Below are 18,443 nucleotides of genomic sequence, written 5' to 3'. Positions count from 1 at the left end.
TAAGAATTATAATAGGAAAAGAGAAATTAATGGAAGAATTGCAGCAGAAGTTGCTTGAGAAATCCTAGCCACAATTCCCGGATGAAGGCCAATATAAGCACCTGGAGGAATTCCATGAGAAATTTCTGGAAGAATCTCTGAATGAAATCTCTGAATAAAATCTTTGAATGAAATCTCTGAAGGAATTCCTGGAAGAATCGCCGGAGGAACTTCTGAAAGGATCCCAGGAAGATTGCTTGAATAATTCCATCAGAAATTCCTGAAGAAGTCCTAATAGAAATATTGGGAGGAATCCTTAGAAGAATTCCGGGAAGAATCATAGTAAGAATTTCCACAGAAATTTGCTGGATCAATCTCTGCAGAAATTTCTAGTATGTATGCCTGGAGTATCCTAAGGGAAGTTTATTGAAGAAATATCGGGAGGAATCTATTAAGGAAGCCTAAAGAAATCACTGTACAAATAGATAGAGATATTTCTGGAGGAATCTATGGAGAAGTCTGTTGATTATTCTTACCAATATCCAAAACGCCAAAACGTACAACAGTTATATAAGTAATTCCGGGTGTGCTTAAGTTTTGCTCAAATGTGCCATTAATAAATATTGGAATTATTGTGTGAAGTTTAAAATTTTGGGTAACTGTCAAGGAAAAAATCTAGGGGGTGCCAAATTTGTTCTAGGGGGTGCCAGGCACCCCTGGAACCCCCCCTAGCTACGCCAACGGCTGGATGCGTTCGGAGCAAAACATGATGCTTCTGTTAGGGGTGACGGCGCCGTTCCGTGAAAATATTATAGCCTGTGTTTTTCTTGGATTAGGAAACAGGCCGTTGAAAGTCGACCAGCGTTCAATAGATGCGAGATCCCTGTTGATTTTCTCCACAAGCGCGTCTACATCGTCTATCGATCCTGAGACATACAGCTGCAGATCATCAGCATATAGGTGTTACTTACATTCGATTACCTCGGCGATGCTGTTTGTGTATAGGCTGAACATCATCGCACTAAGGCACGAACCCTGGGGTGTTCCATCTGCTACTGGTAGCTCCGTTGAATATTGATCTCCCACACGTACAACCGTGCAAAATTCATTTACTGCAAGTGCGCAAAAATTAGGAACAAAGCACAAATAATGGCTCCAAACATTGTGCACCACTATTTTCTCATTAAAATGAAAAATTTATCGTAATATCGTTGCACAGTTTTATAGAGGAAAATGTTGATTTTTAGTAGAGTTACTTCCTGGCGCCCGTGTTAAGGCGATGCAAATTTTGAAGTTTATGTGTGTTTTTTGTTTATTAATCAACAGAAACAAAGATTTTATAACAATAAAATATTCGTATATGTTTATGTTTACACAATGAAAAGATAAATAAATAAAAAAAAAATGTTAGTGCAATGATCAAACAGTAAAAAATATTGACATTTAGTTATTTTTTTTTTTGTTATTTTGCAAAAATGCGCAAAGTTTGGACCTGCGCAAAGTTAGGTGCGCACACGGTGCACCAAAAATGTGTAACACTTACACATTCACAAAACAGCTCCTGCGTCCGCAAAAAAAAATGTTGTACGGAAAACTACACTCTAAAGAATTTTCACGTCCGATTTACGTGAAATATCACGTAGCTCATCCTTATTCACGAAATCTCAAAAGTTACCTGACGATAGTAACTATCACCCGATAATCACGGCGTATGCACCGCCCTGTTTGGTAAAGTCCACCTAATTTTCACGTAAATCGTTTGAATGCGTTTGTGTTAGTGAACTTCTGACTTCGAAGTTTCCGCAAAACGAAAGTTACGTGAATTTCAGGTGTGAAAAAAATATTCAATATGGCGTTGAGAAGTAGTTTGGTGCACAAACTGCTTGCTGATTTGAGCTTCAGTGCAAGTATTGAAATAATTTAATTGTGTAAGACAATTGATAGTTATTTTATTAAAAGGAATTATGACTTTTTTATATTTTCATTAATTTCAGAAGCTGGAAGAAAGTGTTATTAATCACTGACGGTGACGGGGCACGCTATGTCCAAAGGGAAGTATTATGAAAAGTGAATGTACCTCAAATTTTTTTCGCTAGAACCGTATTTTTGGACCTCTAGATTCAGAATATGTGCGATTTAAAATGATCCATCTTGGGTTTTTTCCATACATTTTTGTATGGGATGAATTTGTCCTTAAAATGACTTTTTTCGACATTTGTATGGGAAAATAGGAAAAAAATCAAAAATATCAAAAAACCCAAGATGAAATATTTCAACCCGCACAGATTCTGAAACAAGAGGTCCAAACCTATAATCCTAGGGAATAACATTTAAGGTACATTCATTTTTCATAATACTTCCTTTTGGACATAGCGTGCGGGGGTCCTACAAAGTTTTTGCGTCAAAATCCAAAGATTGTTTGTATTAAATATCCAATCGTAGAAAATCCGAAGCGTATATACACTTATTAATTATGAATAAAAGTGTAGATTTATGGATTACTCCAAAATAAAAGATTGATAGATTTTTTTTACGTTTTTAAATATTAGTACCAGCTTGTAGCGTATTTGAGGAGGCAAGAGTCTTTATCTCTGTAAACTGCATTGATATTATATTTATTTTACGATTGCATTATGCTTTTTTCATTGCATTTTGTAAAAATTTAAAATCTCTTGTCCCTTCAAATACGTTGCTGGTAAGCTGGTGCGACAGCTTTATTTTCATTTGAAAATCGTGTATGAATTACGTGAAATTCACGTAGAACTGATCATGTTCTCCCGTAAAAGTTACCGGAAATTCCAGTAGCACTCGCCCACATTTCACGTAAAATGTATGTCAAGTTTACCTGACTTATCACGTCGAATAGCGAAGCTCAAATTTATCCAGCTACCTGACATTCCGGCGAAGGTTACGTGAAAAATATGGTGGACGAAAACTACCTATCTATCTATCAGGTAAACTTGACATACATTTTACGTATGTTTTACGTGGGTGAGTGCTACTGGAATTTTAGGTATCTTTTACGTGAAAACATGAATATTTTTATTATTTTGTCGGTATTAACGAGACTTTTAACCCTAGGCTAGTTTATCTCGGGACCCACGCTTTAATTCCCCTCCGAAGGAAGAACCCACATTTTGTAAGTCGGGAGTGGGATTCGATCCCAGGTCCTCGGCGTCATAGTCTTGTGTTCTAACCACCACACCAGGTCCGCTCCTCAAAAAACATGAATAGTTCTACGTGAATTTCACGTAATATATACATCATTTTTGAATGAAAATAAAGCAGCCGCCCCAGCTTGCAACGTATTTGAAGAGACACGAGATTTCAAATCCTTACAAAATGCAATGAAAAAGATTTTACCCTACCGTGAAATAAATATATCATTGCATTTCGAAGGGATTAAAAAAACTCTTGCCTCCTCAAATACGCTACAAACTGGTACCAAAATGTAACATTCAAAGACAAATCTTTATCAGTCTTTTATTATTGAGTAATTAACAAATCATAACTGTAGACTTAATTAACACTTATGTGGCCGGCAGGGTACCCGGGTACCTTTTTCAATTCCAAATCTCGATGTTTTAATGGTTATTGAGACTAGGATGTTGGAACTCTGTTAGATCTTAGAACTCGTGAATATACATTTAAAGAATATAATTTTAAAGTGAGGAGGGGCAGGGGGAGGGGCTCCTGCATTTTTTTATTACGTGGAAGGCCGGCAGTGTACCCGGGTACCCACGAAATTGAAATGATCATATCTCCGTCAATTTTTCATCGATTTTGGAAATTTTTAGCTCATTCAACTCAGAAACTCATTATCTATCGGGAAAATATTTGGTTAGACCGATCTAATCACCGTGGTTTTCGAAAAATCCATATTTTTGGGAGAATGTCCTTATACCATATTGAAACCCACATTGTTAAGGCTAGGATACCTTAAAGTGTTTATGGTCAACCATGGCCCCACGGGAAGCGTGTTCCGAAATCACAGTTTCAAAGTCAACACGTTTTATGATTCCAGGCCGGTCAGATACAATATGCCAAAGCAATTTTACGATGCTTGGTACCGTAAACCGGGGTCAAATTGATCTTCGGGTCGAAATTGATCAGACGTTTTTTCGTTAGATAAGGTATGTTTTAAATGGTTTTCTCACGTTTATCGTTTAGTATAGGATTCCTACATCACGGTACTTGGAAGGAAACAATGTAAAGTATGCTTAATCTAACTGAAAAACGTCTGATCAATTTCGACCCGGAGATCAATTTGACCCCGGTTTACGGTACCGAAATTGCTACTAAGCTACCGAAAATCCCGTATATTGTATTGTATAAAAACATGGATCCGGAAATCCGGGTTTTTCGGTACCTATGGTGATCGGACCGGTCCAACCAAATACGATCTCGATAGATAATGAGTTTCTGAGTTGAATGAGGCAAAAACTTTTAAAATCGGTGGAAAAATGGCTGAGATATGATCATTTCCATTTCGTGGGTACCCGGGTACCCTGCCGGCCTTCTACGGGTGTTTTTTTGCTGGCCACACTACGGTTAATACATTTACATAAGTTCAGATCCTCTAAGATTGGATAATTTAAACAAACAATAGGGTTTTCACGCACAAGCTTTGTAGTCCAACCGTTTCAAACACTCGTTGAACTGGACTAATAACATCTATTCTAGCTTCTTAAATTAATGAAAAAGTCAAGCACTTGTAATTAATGACTATCAATCGCCCTCAACAATTATTAAATTACCTCAATACTTGCAACAACTTGCACGGAAATTCTATGGCACAAATTTTCCAAATGGAGGAGAACGTACCTCTGGATCCGACCTACTGATACCTGATCAGGTACGGAAATCCTATCAACAAGCTGTTCTTGCACCAACCTACTTCTTGACGCCATATTGAATTGTTTTTGCACACCGGAAAATCACGTAACTTTCGTTCCGCGAAAACTTCCAAGTCGGAAGTACACCAACACAAACGCGTTGAAACGAGTTAGGGGAAAGAGGGGCATAACGCCCCGGCTAAGTATGTCTGATCATAAACCTCAAATGATGCTTATTTTAAGGTCGTATTCTGCCATGGAGATTAGTTTTCTCCCTTACCTAAGAAACTTCAACTTTTGGACCGCGCACCCACAAAATTTCCCATTCAAATAAACAATTAAAAAAAGTGTTACTTTTTAGGTACCGGAAAACTGCAGGATGCAAAACGCCTTTTTGGGTGAGGCAAAACGCCCGCTGACATTTACCGCTTTGACTTGTTGTGAAATACCAATGGACTCCATCAAATTCTTCCAAGCAGCAAATGAAAGAGTAGGAGGCACGTGGTAGTTTGATGGGTTGATTCCATGTAATCAGCGCGCAATGTCTTAATTTCTGTGCGCTGCAAATTAGGGAACCTTTCCAAATGTGGAAAATCGTCGTTTTTCACGCTTTTCTTTCGACAATAGCAGCCGTTCTTGGGCTTAACCTGCTCAGTTTGAGTTCTAGTTTGCTTGCATCTAACGAAGACCTCCACAATATGATGAAATCGCGTGAAGGCGTTTTGCCCCCGGGGGGCGTTATGCCCACAGTTCCCCTACGTGAAAATAAGGTGGCTTTCACCAAACAGGGCGGTGCATTCGACGTGGTTATTGAGGGAAAGTTGCCAACATCACGTAACTTTTGAGGTTTTGAGAATAAGGATGAGCTACGTGATATTTTTTTTAGAGCGTAGATAAGTTTACTAGTGGCATTAGCAAACAAAAATTTCGACAATTCGCATCTAGAAGAGTGCACGAGCTTGTTTTTGTGAATGTGTAGCTGTTAAAAATTTTTGGTGTAGTGTGGAAATTAAGCACTTTATGAGTAGGTCTTAAACATTTGAGGTGCTGAGCGGTTTTAGCGTGCAGTGGCCTTACCAACGGAAGAGCAGCTTGGCGCAGCTACACTTGAAGATGGCTGGAGGGACAGTTGAAAAACGAGAAGAATGCAGCATGGGCGCGAGACAGGCGCGGAACAGGCAAAACTCAGTCTTCCGGAAGAAAAAGCGCCAGCAGAAAGAACGAGATCGCGAAGCGATGGAAGAGCTGTACCGCGCTAAGGACACACGAAAGTTCTACGAGAAGCTGAACCGCTCGCGCAGAGGCTTTGTGCCACAAGCCATATATGCCGAGATACTCAGGAGAATACTCTTACGAGCGAGCGTGAGGTGGTCGAGAGGTGGCGGCAGCATTACGATCTAGGAATACGTGCGCAGGAAGAAAGATTTCCAGCCCCTAACCTCCAAGAAATGGAGGTGGAGGTTAGCCGGTTGAAAAACAACAAAGCCGCTGGAGCACATCAACCACTGGCGTAGCCACGGGGGGGTGGGGGTTTAGGGTTAACCCCCACCCCCCCCCCCCCCCCTCAGCTAAAATTTGTGGAACAAAATTTCAGTATCAGCGCTTTGTGACGAAAAAATTTTTCGGCTGCGCCGCTATTTGCTAGGTATACAATTGCTCATTGCTGTTAACGAATTGGAAGTGTAAAATCAATAAAGGTATCATTGACCATTGAAAACCCCTCCCACAGACAATTTCTGGCTACGCCACTGACATCAAGTACCAAGCAAATTACTAAAATACGGTGTAGAAGCACTGGTGAGAGCACTAAACTGGGTCATGAGCGAGAATCAGAGTTTCATTTGGGATAGCTTTGATAGTGCCCTGTTAAACACATTATATCTTAAAAAGTAATCACAAATTGAAATCTTAGGAGTATCATGATGAGAGAAGTCTTGTGGAAATATCTTCATTAAGAGAAGTCTTGTTGAATATATCTTCGTTAAATTCATTGAGAGATTCAAGGCCAGATTTGGAATCTTATATGATTGATCTATTCATTGAAACGAAATCGTATAGCAGATTGTTTGAAGAGGATGACAAATGGCAAAATTATCAACAATTTTTATTGTTTGCCCAAAAAGTTGTACATAAACTAGTTTTTAATGAAAAAAACGTCTAAGATGAACTATCAAATGTATAGAATTGAACTACGATTGCTTTTTTCTTAACTGGTTGAAGGGATCATATTTACAAGACAAACTATTCAATGCATGCCGCACTATATAGCCTCTTCATGCTATGCCCTTACATACATACATTTGTTTGTTCAACATCATTAAGACAAGACATAATCAACAATAGTACGCCACAATACTCGGTTTGTGGCTGCCGCTCTCCATCCTCGGTCGCGCCCAATGCTCGCCAAGTCACGCTCCACCTGGTCCGCCCATCGTGCTCTCTGCGCTCCACGCCTTCTTGTGCCAACCGGATCCGTTGCAAACACCAGCTTTGCAGGGTTGTTGTCCGGGATTCTTGCAACATGCCCTGCCCACCGTATCCTTCCGGCTTTGGCCACCTTCTGGATGCTGGGTTCGCCGTAAAGTGCAGCGAGCTCGTGGTTCATTCTTCTCCGCCACACACCGTTCTCCTGCACACCGCCGAAGATCGTTCTTAGCACGCGTCGCTCGAAAACTCCGAGTGCGTGCAGGTCCTCCTCGAGCATGGTCCATGTCTCGTGCCCGTAGAGGATCACCGGTCTTATCAGCGTTTTGTACATGGTGCATTTGGTGCGTGGGTGAATCTTTTTCGACCGCAGTTTCTTCTGGAGCTCGTAGTAGGCCCGACTTCCGCTGATGATGCGCCTCCGAATTTCTCGGCTCACGTTGTTGTCAGCCGTCAGTAAGGATCCGAGGTAGACGAATTCCTCCACCACCTCGAAAGTATCCCCGTCTATCGTAACATTACTACCCAGACGGATCCGGTCGTTTTCGGTTCCGCCTACCAGCATGTACTTTGTTTTTGAGGCATTCATCACCAGTCCGACCTTTGCTGCTTCGCGTTTCAGGCGGGTGTACAGTTCTGCCACCGTTCCAAATGTTCTAGCGATAATGTCCATGTCGTCCGCAAAGCACACAAATTGACCGGATTTTGTGAAAATCGTTCCCCGGCTGTTGAGCCCGGCTCGTCGCATCACACCTTCCAGCGCGATGTTGAAGAGTAGACATGAGAGTCCGTCACCTTGTCGCAGTCCCCGGCGAGATACGAATGAACTGGATAGTTCACCCGAAACCCTTACGCAGTTTTGCACACCGTCCATCGTTGCTTTAATCAGTCTAGTCAGCTTCCCAGGAAAGCCGTTTTCGTCCATGATTCTCCATAGCTCTGTGTGGTCGATACTATCGTATGCCGCTTTGAAATCGATGAACAGGTGGTGCGTTGGGACCTGGTATTCACGGCATTTCTGGAGGATTTGCCGTACGGTAAAGATCTGGTCCGTTGTCGACCGGCCGTCGATGAAGCCGGCTTGATAACTTCCCACGAACTCATTTGTTTTAGGTGACAGACGACGGAAGATGATCTGGGATAGCACTTTGTAGGCAGCATTCAAAATAGTGATTGCCCTGAAGTTCTCACATTCCAAATGGTCGCCTTTCTTGTGAATGGGGCAGATTACCCCTTCCTTCCACTCTTCCGGTAGCTGTTCGGTTTCCCAGATCCTGACTATCAGCCGATGCAGACAGGTGGCCAACTTTTCTGGGCCCATCTTGATGAGTTCAGCTGCGATGCCATCCTTACCAGCTGCTTTGTTGGTTTTGAGCTGGTGAATGGCATCCTTAACTTCCCTCAGCGTGGGAGTTGGTTCATTTCCGTCCTCCGCTGCACTGGCGTCGTCGTTCCTTCCGTTGCCCCGTGCCTACGTTCTCCACGCCGTTCAGGTGCTGATCGAAGTGCTGCTTCCACCTTTCGATCACCTCACGTCCGTCCGTCAAGAGGCCTCCGTCTTTATCCCTGCATATTTCGGCTCGCGGCACGAAGCCGTTGTGGGATGCGTTGAGCTTCTGATAGAACTTCCGTGTTTCTTGGGAACGGCACAGCAGTTCCATTTCTTCACACTCCGCTTCTTCCAGGCGGCGCTTTTTCTCCCGAAAGAGGCGGGTCTGCTGTTTCCGCTTCCGTTTGTAACGTTCCACGTTCTGTCGAGTCCCTTGCTGCAGCATTACTGCCCTCACTGCCATGCCCTTATGTTCATCTTATTTCAAAAATAAATTGTTTAGGTATCGATTGTTTCCGTTCTTTTTGTTATCATGAATGCTTACACGCAAAAAAATCCGTTCCGATGTACGTGAACTCCCAATCACGGCAACGGGAACAAATGGGAACTATGCATAGCAACCATAACAACAATAAGAAATGTACACCGTGAACTAGATTTCACGTTTTCTAGAACGCCCATATTGACAGCTGGAACTAGTTCCAGTTTACGGTGTATATTTTCTTGTTCTCATATTTGCGTTTGTTTGTTCACGTTTATCAGAACGGTTTTCTGAGCGTGTATTTCTACCAAAAAATACAAAAGAAAGATGAAAAAGAAACAGCGCTTATTGTCTTTGTTTTAGATAGGATGAAAATAGGAGCACTTTGTTTAAGATGGGTTCCGTTTCCCTGGAACTATTGTTAATTAATAAGTAGTTATCACTCAGGGATAAATGAAACCTTGCACACTTCAAATAGTCAATAAGAAGCCATGGTGTACGCTTAGGGAGAAAAGACATGAAAACCACGTGACTGTTAAAAGAATCAGTCATGTCTAATTTGTTTCGATTTTATTGTCCCCAATGATTGCTCTCAGGTCCTTTTGATCCAGTTTGTACCGGTGCAAACTGTTTCGATATGCCTGCGGATTTTCCAGATTCCTCTCTACAATATCCGTCTGCAGCACTTCCTTCGACACTTCATCCAGTTTTTTGCCTCGTCCGTAGAAAATGTGTTCCGAATATACCCGGTCTTTCTGACGGTACGTTCCGTGCAGTATGTCCCAGTAGTAAATATTGAAGGCAAAATTGACGTGAAAGTACTGATGATGATTGTCATGGAAGATGGTATCCGGCTGCCATGGTTGCCACCAGAAGGACTTGAAATTAACACCGGAGTGACCTAAAATCCCATGGCAATAAGCGTAGACCACAACGATGTAGAACGGTGCTGAAAAAGAAGTAGGGGAATGAATCAATTGAACCGAAACTAAAGCCAATGCACGTACCCCAGTGGATAGGAACGGTGACAATCGGAATGAACATCACAAGCTGAGTAAAAATAATCTCCACCGGATGGCTGGCCGTAACGGAGAAGGCAGTCGGTTGCTTATAGGTGTGGTGTAGTTTGTGAAAGTTTTTATAAAGCCATGGCCAATGAAATATTCGATGCACCCAATAGGTTGTGTAGTCCTGGAATGGATAGGAAACGAAGACGTAATACCTGATTACACATGCTTACTAAAAAAAACGAAAGTTGTGAGCTTAGATTTGAAAATTTTTCAAAATTCTAAAACACAGATTCCAAAATCATACTGAAAAATTTCAGTATTGGAGTTGCAGCTGGAAGTTGTAAAGCTCAACCGAGCTATTAAAAAAAACAAGATATCAAACTATGAACTAATGCCAAATCAATTATCAGAATTACAACACAATCTTTCCGTAGTTGGTCACACGTTCGCTTCATATGCGGATGGTCATGGGTTTGATTCCCAGCCCCGGCACTTGCAATTTTTTGTCAATTGCTTTTCCCCCGAGAGCAACTGACACTGACCCTCTTCTGAGCCCCATGGCTCAAACGAACCCGGATACCTGGACATCGGTGAACTGCTACTCATAATGGACCCCCAATCGAACTGGAAAGGAACAACGGCCATCCATCATCATCCTTGTGCTCATCATTCTACTAGGTATAAAGTAGAAAAAGTGAAAGCAGCAGAAAGGCAACCAGTTCGATAAAGTAGAATATAATGTAGGCGCTGTACAAAATGTAATTGCAGCTGTCAATTGAAATTGCTCACGTAGTGCCCCAGTGGACAATAGAGCTGTACATTAGGTTAAGTTATTAAGAATAAAAACACAATCTTTCTGAAAATAATATTTTGGTGTATAGACAATATCAATTATCCGGAGACATAAATGTTCAGAAATCTAAATAAAGTGTCCCATTACTAAATGGTCCTCCAGTTAGTCTTGTTGTTAAGGCTATGGATCGCCAATCCGGAGACGGCGGGTTCGATTCCCGTTCCGGTCGGGAAAATTTTCTCGACTCCCTGGGCATAGTGTAACATTGTGCTTGCCTCACAATATACTAATTCATGCAATGGCAGGCAAAGAAAGCCCTTCAATTAATAACTGTGGAAGTGCTCAAAGAACACTAAGTTGAAGCGAGGCAGGCCAAGGCCCAGTGGGGACGTTGAGCCATAAAGAAGAAGAAGAAGTACTAAATGGTCCATGCTTGATGTGCATATGAAATGTGCTATTTAAAACTTACCTGATAGACAAATATTGCAACGAACTGAAAGCAGAACCAAAACCATCCATACTCGCTACATCCATAATAGATGGTAAGCATGCTACCGTTATTCATCGCATAGCAGGCAATAACACCGGATAAAATGCTGACGATGAGCAAGGACGAAGCTCCGACCATTATCTCGTGAAGTTCTAGCTCCGGAGAGAGAAACTTTTCAGGCTGACATTTCCATTCGTGAGCTTTATCCCGACGGCAAACATAGAAATACCACTGTAAGAAAAGCTCGTCTTAGTTAATATACATTTCCACCTTCAATGGAGAACGGTATTCTTCACATGAATAAATCCACCAATTGTGAAGTAGATAAGGTACGACCCGAATACAGCTGCCACTATGTAGTACGACAAATCATTAAGGTGATAGCGCGCCAGAATGTTTGGGTGCGAATCATCGTCAGAAGCCAATGAAATATCAATCCGAAATTGCTTCAGTAAGTGCACCACGATAACGATCCAATCACCTGCAAAATATAATGCAAAAGTCATTCAACTCGCTTTGACGACATTGTGAATAATTCAGAAGTATTTACAAATGTAAGAACATTTTAAAAATAATATTTGATTTTTGTATAGGAATAATGGATAAATAAATATATACCTTTAAGTGTAGTGGCCAACAAAAACACAGCAGTTACAATTATAAGGTTTCTCAAATATTCAGGCAAAATAGCCCACAATATCGATAATCGTTTTGAATACTTTTCAGACCATCGTACACCTTCCAACAACGGATTTTTGTAGGTTCTTTTAGCTCGATGAATGCTTGCTTTAGTCATAATACCGGTAATATGCGAACGTTTAAAAAAATGAACTGGTCACACAGAGCACAAACGCGACAGCTCTGCTCCAAATCTCTAGTGCTAATAATGCATGGTATCTTCTGGTGTACAAATATGCCAAAATTCTTATCACTTTAGTACTTACTGATTACGACGACGGAATAATCAATGCAACCAAGATTTACCAGTACGTACACCTGTTTTTTTTTTGTACAAAAGGCAAATTGTCTCCCAAAAATCAGCTTCATTGGTTTTGTAAACGTTGAGAAATGCATTCCATACCCAACACTTAATGAAATAATGGAATAAAGAGGACACTCACTAAATAATGGAATAATTAATTGGACGGTACAGAACGATATCAACGCAAATGCTTGAACCCAGCAGTTTTTCCGATATAGGGAAACATGTCAAAAATGCGAAGGTGGGGTAAAATGGCCCAACCCACGAAATCATTCCTGAATGTGATTTGATCATTACTATAGGTGAATGGTGTCACGACATGTTTACATAAAACATTCTTCTAGAAGGCAGACAAGCAAACCCACGGAAAATCTTTTGAATTTTCAATGAAAATGTTCAACCTCCGGTTTTTTGTGCTTTCCAAGGAGATTGAGAAACACAGGGAGGCGCCTGGTTGTTGATGCCGATGGTATGTTAGAGGTCATTCAAATATGACGACCATCGTCTTTTTTTTTCCTTCTAAACCATAGGGGGATAATCTGCTCAACAGAAGGTTAGGGTAGTGTAGGTCTGACAGGTCGTCTTCTACAACAAAATCCAGGACTACTCTCTCCTCGTACCCACTAAACCATTCCTATGGTCGCCAAACCCTACGTCTCCCCGGAACCACCAAGAAGGTATTGCTTCAGAGAGGGGCTAGTGCACATCGCCCCACAAGGTTAGCTGCGTAGCCTGCAGCAACGAACATCGATGACTCGCTTTGGAGAGTCCATCACGGTAGCATGCTGGCGCTTAGCCAGTTTCCCGAGTGGTCCTCGCCAGACGCCACTCCCTTTGTCCTCGGAAGGCGGGCAGAGTCAACCCCGCCCGCGCACTACTGCTGAGTGGACATCAAGAACTGATGCCCACATGCAACCCGATCTGACCTGCCCGCAAAGGAAGGGTATCACTACCCTTCAGGCCCTATCAGATGCATCCGTAGGTTGCTGACGGCAGGGTCTCCACCTGCCCCGACCCTTGCCGGGGACCCCTTTCCAACCGCAGGCTTGGATCCAACCCAGTAGACCGACGCCACGACAGCACCGCTACCGGGACTTCCTCTCCGCGGCCACTTAATCGTTGTAAGGGTCGATCTCGACCGCAGGGCAACGGTATGACCTACGAAGCCGACTTCGAACCCCTGGACCACCTCTTGTACTGCATCTGGACTAGCCATTCTCCGAGTCCACGCGCCACCTCCTCTGTAGCTCCCAGACGATATGGGTGATAGCCGTTAAAACGGCATTCCAGCTAATCTCATCCCTACACATTCTCTGGACCAAGTTGTCCGGAGTTGTGTCCTCCCCGCATGTGGCAAGCATGCGGTCACGCATTGTGCGAAAACGCGGGCACACGAACAAAACGTGTTCCGCCGTTCCCTCTAAACCATTGCACACTGGCCATTCGGGAGAATCCGCATGCCCGAAACGGTGTAGATACTGTCGGAAGCAACCATGACCTGTAAGGACCTGTGTCAGGTGGAATGTAACTTCCCCATGGCGCCTATTAATCCAACTATCTACCCTCGGCTAGGGAACGACCATCGTCTAGGGCAGGGGGAATGACACTTCCTTTGCTAACCAGAAAAAAACGCATTTATGCGTTGCTAACCGTCATTAACCGCGTCGAACTCCTGGTCTAACTGCTGCTCAGTTAGTACTGGTTAAAGAAGGTTAGGAACGAATAAATGTGGATTTTTCGGTTAGAAAGAGGGGCGAAAGAGGGATTTGAATGTTGTCATTAAGTGGTCATTACCAAATCGCTCTTTTCATTTTCGCTATCCAATTTTATCGTCGGCAAAGTTATTGCGGTAATCATCACAAGGCATTTTTCAAAAATCGTGCCGCCAACAGGGTTCGAACCTCTGTACAAAAATGTGTCTTACCACGTGGCCACACAAGCCGCTTGAGAGGGGAAAAAATGATAATGTACCCCGGGGTAAGCGCCCAGACAACCAGTAATCGTATAATATGTTGCACAAGATGATAAAGCGGAGGCCATATAAGTGCATGTCTCCATTTAGGCGCATGTAAAATGTACGCATATCGCCTCCACTTTAGCATCTTACGCAACATCCTATACGATCACTGGTTGACTGGGCGGGACCTATAACGTGCTAGTTTGGCTGTGTCATGCCAAAAAATTCTAAACATTCATTGTTGGTATATATCTTCATTTTACCGGACATTAAAACTGTTTTAAAAATTTTACATTCTGTGCAGCTTACAGCTGTACCCGGCAAACTCTGTCTTGCCTACTGCGTTTTTTAACGTTTCAAGTTTCTATCCAAGACCAAGTCCCCGGTCACAAAATGTATGGAAGATCGATTTTCAAAAAAAAACTCTATTTCTTCACTAACAGAACAAAACTAAGATGACCAAAATCGGACCATCCGTTCGCAAGTTATGCGCGGTCCCACATACGTGGCATGCATACGCCACTGCATTTTTATATATATAGATTAGACCTGTTCACTTTTTTTGACCTACCCGTGTCACATCAAATTATCAATCCACATGCAAAAACAAGGCTTCAGTCCAAAAATGAGCCAAATTGATAAGGGTTTAGAAGTGTATAACATCGATTTTGTGTTTTTTCGAGCATTTCCACGAAAACGTACTCCAATATCCAGAAAATTACACCGAAAAGGTACCGAAAATACCGTTAAAATATAGTTAGAACAATACTCTACAACTTTGCCGAAGATATTACGGTGTTTAAATTGCGTATTTCAAAGTTATTCAACAATTTTCGTTTAAAATCACGAAAAAATGCAATATTTTTACGATTTTTCATGTAAAAGTCATGTAATTTTACATTGTTTTACGTGACCAATTTAATGAGCTATTGCTCCTATGTGTTACGAGTATTTCATCCATACATCTTTTTAGTGTAGGAATTCGTTTTCATTGACTAATTGGCTTTTTTAGCGGTGTTGAGATAATTCCATATATTCTGAATCTGCATGCGAAACTGAGCCGAAATCCAAATTTTCATGAATTTTGGTGCCCGGGAACCTATTTAAAAATCAATTTGAAGTTTGTATGGGAGCGATTTGTCGAATCACCCCTCGTCGCAGTTTGTACTGGGCGGAGCTGTCAAACAGTTGCTCAGCTGTCAAAAGGTGATTTTAAAAAATATCTTTGAAATTAATTTTAGGTACAAAAATTAAGTTCTAAAAATCTGAAAAAAATCATAGCGGCTCAGAAAAAGGTGATCTTTTGTATAAAATCGAAAAATAAATACATTTTTCAAAATTTAAAAACCCAATTATCAAAAGTTTGCCACGTTGATACTAAAAATTGTACAGAGTTGCCAGCACAAAATAAAACAAAGTTAGCCATGATTAAAACGTCATTACACTTCTTTGTCTCATCTGCATCAGTTTCAAATTGGTGCAGATGCTTGAGCATGAGATAGTCGATTCGAAGATGCAAGGTTCAAGTCCTGGAATAGGATTTTTTTGCGTCTCGATCCAGCTATGAGTCAATGAAACTACGCACTGCATCTCATTGTAATTTGGCATCATAGCCTTGTTTCGAAACCGTAGAATGCATAGTAAGAATGAAGTTTCCCTCCATCGTGTAGTTGTGTTGATTTGTGGGTAGATAGATACAACTAAGCTCCGCCCACAGTTGCATCAAGTAAAATGAAAAATGTTTCATCCAGAAGCAGTTCCATCATCGATCGTATTGAATTGGCTTCTTTAGCGGTGTTGAGATAATTCCATATTCTGAATGTGCATGCCAAACTTAGCCGAAATCCAAATTTTCATGAATTTTGGTGCCCGGGAACTTATTTTAAAATCAGTTCGAAGTTTGTATGGGAACGATTTGTTGAATCACCCCTCGTCGCATTTTGTACTGGGCGGAGCTATCAAACAGTTGCCCAGCTGCCAAAAGGTGATTTCAGAAAATATCTTTGAAATTGATTTAAGGTATCAAAATAAAGTTCTAAAAATCTGGAAAAAATCATAGTGGCTCAGAAAAAGGTGCTCTCTCGTTTAAAAATATAAAATCATTGAATTTTTCTAAATTTAAAACCCAATTGTTTTAGCTAAATTGGTCGTTATCAAACAGATGCTCAGCTGATCTCGTCGACACGATTTATTGACAACAAGTAAACTAAATATCTAGCTAGCCCTAAAATGGGCTTAATTGGCAGGTCCCGATCATTATTAGTTGGGAGATTGCGTGTAAGTCATGGCAGATTCATCATCCTAACAGCTACAAAGAAAGAAAAAAAAAGTTTATCATGTATTTGAGCTTGAACCTGGGACCTTCTGATCCGCAGGCTCGAGCCTTATCATCTGATACTTAAATCGAAAGACATTAGAATACAATGGCATAACGTCTTAATAATGGGTAACTTTATTTGGATTCGTGCTGGTAACTCTGTGCGATTTTTAGTATCAACGTGACATATTTTTGATAATTAGTCAATAAAAACGAATTCCTACACAAAAACGATGTATGGACGAAATGTTCGTTACACAAAAGAGTAATAGCTTATTAAGTTAGTCACGTAAAATAATGTAAAACTACATGACTTTTATATGTAAAAACGTATAAATATCATGGTTTTCGTATTTTTTAACAAAAATTATTGAATAATTTCGAAATACGCAATTTAAACACCGTAGTGTCTTCGACAAAGTTTTAGGGTATTGTTCTAACTATATCCTAACAGTATCTCCGTATCTCCGGCACATTTTCAGAGCAATTTTATGAATTTCTAAGTAAATTTCTGTGAAAACGGCTAAAAAACATAAAATCGATTTGATACACCTTTAAATATTTATCAATTTATAGATATATTATGCATATTAATGAAAAGTGTATTATGTCTTCATTTACTCCGTTTCACCGGGCAAGTGGGACCTAAAGGGTGGTACGGTCAAAATTTGGTCAAACAATTTTTTTCATAACACCAAAATAGCTGATTTTTGAACCAGTAATGGTGCATTATACAGGGGATAGACAAAATGATCGGGACAGGCAAAATTTTCACTTTTCAAAAAATGTTCAACTAGCTGTAACTTTTCGGAAAATGCATCAAATATTCTCAAATTTTAACTAAAAGTTGGTCAACAAGTTGTCTATCGATGTTCCAATTTTGGGGAAGATCGTGCTATTATACATGAAGTTATAAAGATTCTTGAAAAAGGCATAACTATCCGATAGCCAACTTTGAGCTATTATATCTCCGCATTCAATAAACCGAATGCAATGAAATTTTGTCCATTTATGACTTGTATAATGAGCTCTGAAAAACGTTTGACTTAACTTGAAATTATTAACAAAAGAAAAAGTTATAGCGATTTTATTTATTTTACGATTTTTTAGTAAATTGATCTATTTTTTAATATGTATTCCATTGATTTTTCAATTTATTAGCGCCTATGTTGTTACTTTCCTTCAAAACACGTTTATATATAAGTTAATTAGAGGGAAAATAAATGAACTATAATTTGCATCTCGAATTTTGAAACGTTGTTGAAGTTTTAGATAATTTGGTATTTTATTAGAAAAATAATCTAATCGTTACAACTTTCTTCCGTATTAAGAACTTTCAGTTAAGTCAATGCTATTTCATACCTTATTATATAAGTCATAAATGGTCAAAATTTTATTGCAATCGGTTCATAGCATTCGGAGATATAGCAGCTCAAAGTTGGCTGTCGGATAATTATGCCTTTTTTTTAAGAATCTTTATTACTTTGTGGAGAATGCCCCGATCTTTTCAAAATTTGGACCACTGATACACAACTAGTTGGTGAACTTACAGTAAAAAATTGAGAATAGTTTCCAATGATCGCGATCATGATTGATAATTTCATTCCCTGATCACATGCACATTATTGCAGCAGATAATTTTAAAAGATAGTAGAGCAAACAATGCGAAGCAAAGTAAGGCAATAACCCTGATATTCATAATAGATCTGATTTTTTACCTGAGAGAGTGAAGCTGGCGATCTGGCAAATCTCGGACGTGACTGCAGTTAAACCATGATCAAATGAAATGTGAGTTGAATGTGACCCAAATGGCTTGTGAAATTAAATGACAGTGCAATAATGGTA

At 40.6% G+C, this 18,443-nt stretch overlaps 1 protein-coding gene across 1 annotated transcript; it reads right to left on the bottom strand.

Annotated features, from left to right (window-relative positions):
- Positions 1–9,545: 9,545 nt before the first annotated feature.
- Positions 9,546–12,202, bottom strand: LOC109428319 (uncharacterized). The gene is made up of 5 exons (XM_019704035.3): positions 11,961–12,202; positions 11,639–11,823; positions 11,322–11,573; positions 10,057–10,240; positions 9,546–9,998 (listed from the first exon to the last, which is right to left on the bottom strand). Exons 1-5 carry the CDS (start codon positions 12,136–12,138, stop codon positions 9,604–9,606), a joined length of 1,194 nt encoding a protein of 397 aa, XP_019559580.3. The 5' UTR covers positions 12,139–12,202; the 3' UTR covers positions 9,546–9,603.
- Between the last annotated feature and the right edge of the window lie 6,241 nt (positions 12,203–18,443).

Source organism: Aedes albopictus, chromosome 2 (assembly GCF_035046485.1).
Source record: "Aedes albopictus strain Foshan chromosome 2, AalbF5, whole genome shotgun sequence".
In the NCBI taxonomy this organism is placed as follows: Eukaryota; Metazoa; Arthropoda; class Insecta; order Diptera; family Culicidae; genus Aedes; species Aedes albopictus.
Note: the sequence above shows the minus strand (reverse complement) of the source record. Positions and strands in the feature narration are given on the sequence as shown.

Excerpts from the sequence above, each read along its gene's own strand:
- LOC109428319 (XM_019704035.3), bottom strand. The coding sequence starts at position 12,138 with ATGACTAAAGCAAGCATTCATCGAGCTAAAAGAACCTACAAAAATCCG. Across the intron at positions 11,824-11,960 it reads GTTGGCCACTACACTTAAAG|GTGATTGGATCGTTATCGTG; the intron begins GTATATATTTAT and ends TATATTTTGCAG. Across the intron at positions 10,241-11,321 it reads TTGCAATATTTGTCTATCAG|GACTACACAACCTATTGGGT; the intron begins GTAAGTTTTAAA and ends TATCCATTCCAG.